This window comes from Cannabis sativa, chromosome X (genome assembly GCF_029168945.1).
Source record: "Cannabis sativa cultivar Pink pepper isolate KNU-18-1 chromosome X, ASM2916894v1, whole genome shotgun sequence".
NCBI lineage: Eukaryota > Viridiplantae > Streptophyta > Magnoliopsida > Rosales > Cannabaceae > Cannabis > Cannabis sativa.
In genome coordinates, this window is record NC_083610.1 from 44,507,265 (window position 1) to 44,516,348 (window position 9,084).

At 41.5% G+C, this 9,084-nt stretch overlaps 2 protein-coding genes across 2 annotated transcripts in view; one reads left to right on the forward strand and one right to left on the reverse strand.

Moving 5' to 3' along the window:
• Positions 1 to 549: 549 nt before the first annotated feature.
• LOC115710438 (uncharacterized) lies at positions 550 to 4,712 on the forward strand. The gene is made up of 7 exons (XM_061105565.1): positions 550 to 1,011; positions 1,761 to 2,624; positions 2,722 to 2,898; positions 3,019 to 3,711; positions 3,806 to 3,997; positions 4,085 to 4,410; positions 4,490 to 4,712. Exons 2-4 carry the CDS (start codon positions 1,761 to 1,763, stop codon positions 3,697 to 3,699), a joined length of 1,722 nt encoding a protein of 573 aa, XP_060961548.1. The 5' UTR covers positions 550 to 1,011; the 3' UTR covers positions 3,700 to 3,711; positions 3,806 to 3,997; positions 4,085 to 4,410; positions 4,490 to 4,712.
• A 1,993-nt stretch (positions 4,713 to 6,705) lies between these two features.
• LOC133032197 (uncharacterized) overlaps positions 6,706 to 9,084 on the reverse strand; it is a 2,630-nt gene continuing 251 nt past the window's right edge. Inside the window, exons 1-2 of the mRNA XM_061106068.1 lie at positions 8,968 to 9,084; positions 6,706 to 7,475 (exon numbers count right to left, since the gene is read on the reverse strand). The exon at positions 8,968 to 9,084 is cut by the window's right edge and continues 251 nt beyond it. Coding sequence (XP_060962051.1) covers positions 6,706 to 7,475; positions 8,968 to 8,971 — 774 coding nt within the window. The 5' untranslated portion in view covers positions 8,972 to 9,084. The remainder of the gene's footprint in view (positions 7,476 to 8,967) is intronic.

Here is a 9,084-nt window from a genome sequence, read left to right on the forward strand (position 1 = left end):
AGCTTTATAATACAATCAAGAAATTGAAAACATCATGTGTATACAAAATAAGATTAAAGGCTTCCTTCATTAATTTAAATCAAGAAAACATCAGTAGAACGAATTTATGCGATGACAACTTAAGGATGCTTGCGTAATGGAAACTAAGTTTCCACCCTTGCCAGACCCCGCCGAAGCCTGACCAACCCACTCTGCAGAAACTAACAGATGACCAAAACCACCAAGTTTTGAGTCAAGAAGTTGCATGTCGGCTCCCAAAAAAAGGAAATCCTAGCATGTTTATTTGGTCAATTTAAGTATTTTAATTATATTTCATTTTGATTTTGTCACCATACAGCACTTACAAAGTCCATGATATGATTTTGATAATTTGATTAATCAATTAAATAATAAAAATAATAAGTCATTTTTTTTTTTAAAAAAAGAAATAATAAGTCACTTTATTAATTAAAAAGATATACTTACTACTTAGTCAAATACTGAATTGAAAAGGGAAATTTCATTAATTGACCCTAATAAAATACCTCATTTCAAAATATATACCCTCCACTAATTTATACAAATTAATTCCACTATTACTCATTTGTACCCAAAATACCCCTCAAATTTAATTTTCCTATTCTTTCTCTCTCTTTCCGTCTTTCCCTCTTTCACTCTCTCTTTCTCTCTCTGTCGTTTGCTATTCCCTCTCTTTCCCTCTCTCGTTCTCTCTCTGTCGTTTACTTCTTTCGAACGTTACTCCACGACGACGACCCAACGACCCAACGACCCAACAACGCAGTCCACGACCACGACCCCAGTCCGGCCACCCACGACCCTGACCCTGACCCAACCCTCACGCAGTTCACACTATTCTCGTTCTCTCTTTCTCTCTTTCTCTGCCTATTGCTCTCGACATTGTAACCCAACCCACCCACACCCACGGCCGACATTGGAACCCAACCAATTTTCAGAGGTCGTAGCCACCAAAACCAGAACAGAGGTCGTCCCCAAAACCACGAACAGTCAAAGGTAAGTTTTTTTCTTATTAAAAAATAGAATTTTCATAGAATTGGATGGGAATTTGTGTATGTTATTCTGATTAGATTGTTTTAGGATGTGTATACGAACTTGTGCTTGTTTTTCTGCATGTTAATCAGTAGTGTTTTATTGTTCAAACAAGTTGTCGATGACTTGTCGATAGGTTATCGATATAATGTCGACAAGATTGAAAGTGTTTGAGTCTGTGTTGTTAGTGTATGTCGATAGGATATCATTGGTATGTCGATAGGATGTCGACCTTATTTGGAATAAAAGTGGAGGTCTATAATGTCGATAGCATATCTACCTTATGTCGATATCTTGTCGACTATTGTTATGTAGTTGATATATGTTTGATAATGTCGATGGCATGTCGACATGATGTCGATATTATGTCGACGATTGTTGTTTTCTGCAAATATATTTGTATGTCGACAGGATGTCGACAGTTTGTCGATATGCTGTCCACAAAGTTATTTTGTTACTGTTTTTGTCATAATGTCGACAACATGTCGACAGGATGTCGACAGATTGTCGATATGTTGTCCACAAAGTTAATTTTTACTGTTTCTGTGATAATGTCGACAACATGCCGACAGTATGTCGACTGTTTGTCGACCAAATTTTTTGTTTACTTACTGTTTGATAATGTCGACAGAATATCGACATGATGTCGATGTTATGTCGACTATTTTTTAATTTTTGTGGCAGTTATATTGATTTATTTTTTGTTTTTTCAGATGGCTCCCAGACTCATTATTCCAGCACCCGAGCATTTCACTGGCCGCGTCACATATAGGGGCACTGGAATTTTTGCAAAAATTAAAGCTCGGTTTGAGGAGTTCAACCTTAATAACACGGCGAAGGAAAGCCGTTTCGGGAGCTTCTGGAATGCCGTACCACTGACATTCTCCTCGGTGTTATTTCACCAGCTGATGCTCCACAAAATGAAAGTGGATGCTCAGGAGGAGTTGAGGATGAGGTTTTATGTTGGTCGGAAGGAGGTCCGATTCGGGGTGCTGGAGTTTGCACTCATTACGGGTTTGGACTTCTCCTCGGGGCCAACAGAAGAGGAGAAGGCTGCGCAGGTCGCGCGCTCGGGGTCAGACCGATTGATCAACAAATATTTCAACCGGTCTGATAGTGTGAAGACAGAAGCACTCCAACTTCAGTTCACAAACTGCCAGAACCCGGAAGACTTGTACAAGCTCGGCTTGTGCTTGTTTGTGGAGTCAGTGCTTCTGGGCCGCGAGGCCAACGCGCTGATCACGCCTCACATACTTAGATATGTGGAAGACCTCGAGTTCTTCTTCCGGATTCCTTGGGGGAAGCACTCATTCGCCAGACTCATGCACTCGCTTCAGAAAGACATGTTGAAACAGAAGGCCAACTACGAGAAGAAGCTGAGTTCGGATGTTCAGCACGAGTGCAAATACACAGCATATGGCTTCGCACCTGCAGTCCAATATTGGGCGTACGAGGCCATTTTGGAGGTTGGCAAGAGGTATGGCACGAACCACGGGATTCGGTTCCCCAGGATGCTTAGCTGGACGAGCAAAGGCGATATTGGGAAGAAAGACGTCAGCGCATTATTTTCTAGACGGGTATGATTTTCACTTATGTTCTGAATAATTATTTAACATAAATGCTTGTAATAAATGCTAAATGGTTTTATTTTGATATTTTTTAAACCATAAACAGAATCTGGAAGTGGTGAAGGGGCTACTTCCACGGACAGAGGAGGAGGCATTTGTGAGGACAATATCTTACGATGGTGTGGAGAACCTGGTTGATGATGTTGTGGATGACACAGAGGCTGAGGCAGGTAGTCAGGTACCAGAGACTCAGGTCCCAGACACTCAGGAAAGAGACACTCAGGTACCAATTTTTGGAACTTTTTTTTATGTCTTTATTTTTTATTATTTTTGTTTTGTGATATTTGTTACATTGTGGAATTATCGTATGCTTACCGTATTTTTTTGATATATATTTTTTCAGGCCACTGGTTCAGAACCTCAGCCCAGTGCACCATCTTCATCAGGCGTTCGGGGTGCCGAGTACACTGATTTAGTGGCTCGGTTGGATAGGATCGAGGGTGACACTCAGGGTCTGTATGCTGCTCATGTCGAGCTGAAGAAGGCATACGAGACCAGCCATGTAGAGCTGAAGGGTGGTCAGAACGTAATTATGGAGCAGCTCAGACACATATTGGCCATGTTGAATCGTCCGCCAACGACAGCTTCAGCACCGGAGGCCCCAGCAGATCCATCTACCCCACCACCAGCTGCTTCACCCCCAGTAGAAGAGGATGAGGTCTTCCCCGACGATTATGATCCTTATGAGGGAGCTCCAGCGACTCCGATCGAGGCACAACCTCTTATCCATGTACATGACACCGAGTCGCAGGGTGAGATTCTGTCCATAGAGGCACAACCTGCAGTGGTTAAGAGTCGGAAGAGGAAGAGAAAGCCTCCTGTATGGGTCGGTGACTATACGGAGATGAAGAGGAGACATAGGCCATCTTCGACTTTTGATCCCCTGGAGCCACCGGATGAGAAATTGTTAACCACTTTCCGAAAGTGGTGTGTTGGACTCATTCCGAACCACCGACTTCGGGATTTGAGAAGTGGTGATTACGGTCCAGGATTCTTTTGGATAATGCTCACACCAAGGGAATGACTTACAGATGACGTAAGTAAAGTATTTTATAATATTACTTCACTTTTCAACTTTATGTGCAATTAATATATTTTTTTGTCTAACTGACATTTCCCTTTATATGCAGCATATAGATGCAGCAATGCATATGCTGAGGAGGCGACGCACCGACTATCCACTGACATTTCCTCAGAAGGGTATCATTCTCTCCACATTCGTGACCGCCATGATCAGCAGTGCATGGACGAGCCACAAGGGTCCGAGGAAAAACTTTAAATGGGAGGATTATATCCTGGACTACTGCACAGGGGCTCATAAGGTATTGTTTTAGTAAGATTTTAAATGTTAATTGTTTGGGAAGATTGTTATGGTTTGTTAATTGTTTCGTTGTTCGCTGTAATTACAGTCCCAAGTCTTTGAGAGATGGAGGGGTAACGAGTTTATTTACTTCGTTCTGAACCTTCCCACGGCAAGGCACTGGGTCACAGTTGAAGTCGACATAGAGCTGTGGAAAATTAATGTCTACGACTGTGATTCCAGCGTCTGTCATTGGACCGCCTTGGAACCCATCATGAAGGTTTGGGCAGAACTGCTGCCCTCGCTACTCCTTGCAACCGGGGAATTTCCACATAACAACCAGATCATGGCGTTAGCTAACTGTGACATCACGGTGCTTCCAAAAATGCACGCGACTCGAGCCACTCACGACTTAGTTCCGAAGTCAGCAACCAGGTACATAGCGATAAAAAAGTACTATAGTATTAAAATATGTTTTACGTTAGACTGACTTTACATTTTATTTTGCATTTAGTGGTGATTGTGGCGTGTATTGCATTGAGTATGTGGAGCATCTCATGATGCAGCGTGGATTGACCGATGTGACGCCAGACCGGATAGCCATGTTTCGTCAACGGTGGTGTGTCGATTTATTTTACCAAAATGTCGGCTGATTATATGTGTAATTATTGGGACATTGTATATTTTGTGTAATTAACATTACAGTTATGTATATATAGATTTTCTTTTCGTTCAAATTTTGATAATTATACGTGGTTTCAAATATAAAATATCAACATTATTCAACAAAAATAACTATTAAACCTAAAAATAATTAAAATATTTGAAAAATATTCAACCTCAACAAAAATAACTATGACAAAATATGCATCATTACAATATATCAAATTTCCCAACGAATACGTACAAGACGCCTCAGATGCGGGCTTTGCATGTTGCTCTGTTGTGGCCTGAACTGCCACAGCGGCTGCAGTTTCGTGGTACAGAACCTTTTTTATCACCAGACGGGAAACGGTTCTCCCGTCTTCTTCCAGCGTTGCTTTTTCTTGGACGACCTACAGGCTTCTTTTCCACAGGTACCCCAACTTTCATATTCTTGATGTGTTCTGGGAGAACCCAATCATCCTCGTCACCAGCGAGATTGATGGTATCATCGTAAATCTTCCTCCACGTTTCTTTTGAATAATAAGGTGAGCAAAGCGTGTACACACTTGTGTTCGTTTTCAATGCCGCGGCACATGCATGAAGGCAAGGGAGTTTCAATAACGTCAACACGCCGCAGGTGCATGTTCTTTCAACTAGATTCACATCACCACCTCTTTCACCGTTAGGTCCCCTACCAACGTTATACAAATTGGCTCCATTTCGTTGGACGCGCCTGTACCTTGCATTTTCATGAATTTTTGCCAAGTTTTTTTCGAAGAGCGTGGCCAAAGGGGTGGCACATTTGTCAGCATTTTCGAGGCGATCAGCGAACCACGATTGGAGTGTGAACCTGATAAATTCAACCAAAGTAGTTATTGGATATTTCCTGAACTCTTCTGTGACACTATTGAAGCTTTCAGCAGCGTTGCTCGTCATGATGTTGTATCTATCGCCCAAACAATAAGGGTGAGCCCACTTCTCAAACCCTATACTCTCCACATATGCAGCAATGGCCGGATTCATCTTTCTAAGCTTCTCGAACTCTCTATCGCATTCAGTCTTCGACCATGCGTAAGCAACATTATATATTTGGTTGTGAAAAGCATCAGTCTTGAATTTGGCGTTCACGTTCATAACAATGTGGTGATAGCATGCACAGTGGACGCCGGGAAAAACGAGTTCAACGGCATGATCAATGCTTTGATGCCTATCTGACACAAACACTAAGTTCTCAACCACGCCAATTGCTACCCTCAACTTCTGTAAGAAATACGTCCAGGAGTCGTTATTCTCACTGTCAACGATACCATAAGCAACCGGCAACAATTGGTTGTTCGCATCGTATGCCACAGCAACTAACATTATACCGCCGTACTTCGTCTTCAAGAAGGTGCCATCGATACTCAAAACAGGACGACAAAAAGAAAAGCCCCTTCTACATGCACCGAGTGATATAAAACAGTACTTGAACCGCTCATCCTCTAAGTACAAGTCAGTAATGGTACCTGGATTCTTCTGTTCCAGCATGTACAAGTACCCAGGAAGCTTCATGTATGAAAACTCAGGCGTACCCCTAGCATACGTAAGTCCCATCTCCCTGCACCTCCACGCCTTCACATAACTCATACTGATACCGTAGTTGTCAAACATGTCCCTCTGTATGTCTTTAGCCTTGTACTTAGTTCCGTCTTGGGTGTACTTCCCCTTAATAAGGTGGCCAACTACCCATGGTGCTGCTTGACGGTGATGCGAACGTCTCGCATTCAAGTTACATGTGTGTTCATTGTGAAATACGGTGACCTCAAAGTTGTCGAATGCATCTTCTTCCTCCCCCTCAATCTCCATTTACAATGCGGAGCCTTGCATGTAACGTACAACACATCAGGGGATGACTTCTTCACCATCCACTCGAAATTGTTATTAAGGGCAAACCTACCCACAACTTGTCTCAGTTCTTCCTTGTTTTCATAAAAATTACCAAGCTCTATCACCCTTGCTTCCTTACTTTGTAAACAAGTAGTTAGCTCATGATTTTCCATTATATCTTCCTTTGTCCACATGGGAGCTTTGAACTTGGTACAAACTTCAAAAGAGGAGAACGTTGAGAACGTTGCATGACGAGCATGTTCTTCGCCCGCACAGTCGACTACCGCTAGTTCCGGGTGTAGTGCGATTTTCACTACGAGGTTGTCGTTCTCGCTGTGTACCTTGGTTACTCGGTACACACTCTAACCTCAACAATGGTCCCGCTACGGGTTCATCGACTGCTAAATCATGCTCATCGTCCATATTCAAATCTACAATAGGATCGTTATTGTAGAAGGGTGTATCGAACTCTTCAAACTGATGAAATCCTGTCGCTTCTTGTTCTTGCCCTACATTGGTCGGAACATCAAAATTGGTCGGAACCTCTAAATTGGCTGGAACCTCCTCATTCACACCAATCCCAACATCTGTTTCGGGAACGCAAGACCCTACCACACTCCGAGGGAGAGGATTAGTAGGCGGCGTAGGCTCCGAATTCCCAACTTTTCTCACCTTGGTCACGAATAATGGCATAAACTCTGTATTTGACATTGTTGCCCTCATCTCTAAAAACGTTCTCAGTTGGCGTTCTCTCTTAATAACCTCTGGCGCAACCATTTTTCCCTTCATGTACAAGGAACAAATCTCCAACTTTAAATCATACGCTACCGGATCAACTTCCAACTCTTCATATAAAATTTGTCGCAGTTCTTGTAGGGTTGTCTCGGTTGTAACTGTCAACGTCAAGCTGCTATTTGCTTTGTAGATCCAATTATAATTCTCACATAACCAAACACCATCGTACGATACAACAAGGAACACTTTGTCTCCTGCAATTGCAAACCAAAAAAACAAGGTGAGTAAAGGAAAAAACACCAAAAAAAAAATAAAAATCGACATCCCATCGATATCAATAGACATAATGTCGAGAAGCACAACATCAGAAATTAGGGCACTGATTGTCGACATTGTGTCGACATATTATCGACATACAGTCGACAACAACACCAACCATGCTCGTCATCGACATAATATCGACATACCATCGACATTCAATCGATAATTAAAAATGGTTGCACATTTAATGTTAATAAATTTTACCTACGTTCCCAACAACCCTTCCCAACTGAAACGTTGCATGTCAGACACGTGTCCTATCGACAACATATCGACATGAAGTCGACAAATGTGTTAGCAGTGACACTAAATTGGCATGTTGTCGACATGATGTCGACATAGTATCGACATTCAGTCGACAAATACACCATTTCATGCGTTTTCCCTGTACAGTTACGCATTAAATGACCATTAAATTTTCATACATTCCCAACATGTTTACTGCTCTATAAAAGCAAAGGGAAATCTTATTCATAAGTGCTCTTGTCTTCTACCTATCTCTTACTCTTAAAAATTTCTCTTATTCTCTTAAGTTCTAAATATGGCCCCAAGAAAGAACGGCAAATTCCCCATCCTAACTCCTGAAGAGCTGAAGCAGGAGCCTGATGTTGGCATAATTACTCCTGCAATGCAGAAAGTTTTGGACGCCGATCGAGCTTTCGAAAGAGAACGAAATCGTAACGAGTTCAGGTTCATGCAACTTGAAAGAGAATTTTGCAAAACTGGTGTATGGCCGGCTCCACCACCAGGGTTCCCCGAAGGATGCCGTCGTTGCAAACTAGGCATCTTTAACGGTAAACCGGTGAAGCATGGAACATTATGCAAGTATTGCAAGGCTCACCCACAAGCCAAAGAATTTAAAAAAAAATAATGTCTTATGTTATGGCTTGTGGTGAGTTTTATTTAATGTTTGTTTTTTTTTTTTTATGAACTTTTATTTTCTGTTTTTTTTTATGTTTTTTTATGTTATTTTTAATGAACTTTATTTTATGTTAATGTTATGTTATGTTTATGTTTTATTCACGGTTTTTTTCCATTGCATCGATATTTTGTCGACATCATGTCGACAAAATATCGACAACTTCTAAAAAAAAAGAAAAATGCTTGTTGTCGACATTCTGTCGACAAAAATGTCGACAAAATGTCGACAAATAGTTAATACCATGTTGGTTGCATGATGTCGACAACATGTCGACATAACGTCGATAATGGTCGTCACTGACCTTTCCTTTGTAATCATCGACAAACCATCGACATATCATCGACATATCATCGATAACACTGGAAAACCCAGAAATCGACTGAAAACCAGATCTGCCAGATCTCAACAATTTCAGACCAAAAAACAGCAGTTCCAACAAAAAACACACATATAACAATTTTAAACTACATAAAGTCAAACAAAATGCTTAAAATACAACTTACCCATTATAATGGTGTAAGATTCTTGAGTGATATTGAGTTGTGCTTCGGTTTTCCACCAACACCCACCGAGAAAACAACCATTCAACAGCAAATAAAGAGAGTGACAAGAGAGTGGGA

Coding starts and splice junctions, on each gene's coding strand:
- LOC115710438 (XM_061105565.1), top strand. CDS start 1,761: ATGGCTCCCAGACTCATTATTCCAGCACCCGAGCATTTCACTGGCCGC. Junction 2,625..2,721: donor GCGCATTATTTTCTAGACGG/GTATGATTTTCA, acceptor AACCATAAACAG/AATCTGGAAGTGGTGAAGGG. Junction 2,899..3,018: donor CTCAGGAAAGAGACACTCAG/GTACCAATTTTT, acceptor ATATTTTTTCAG/GCCACTGGTTCAGAACCTCA.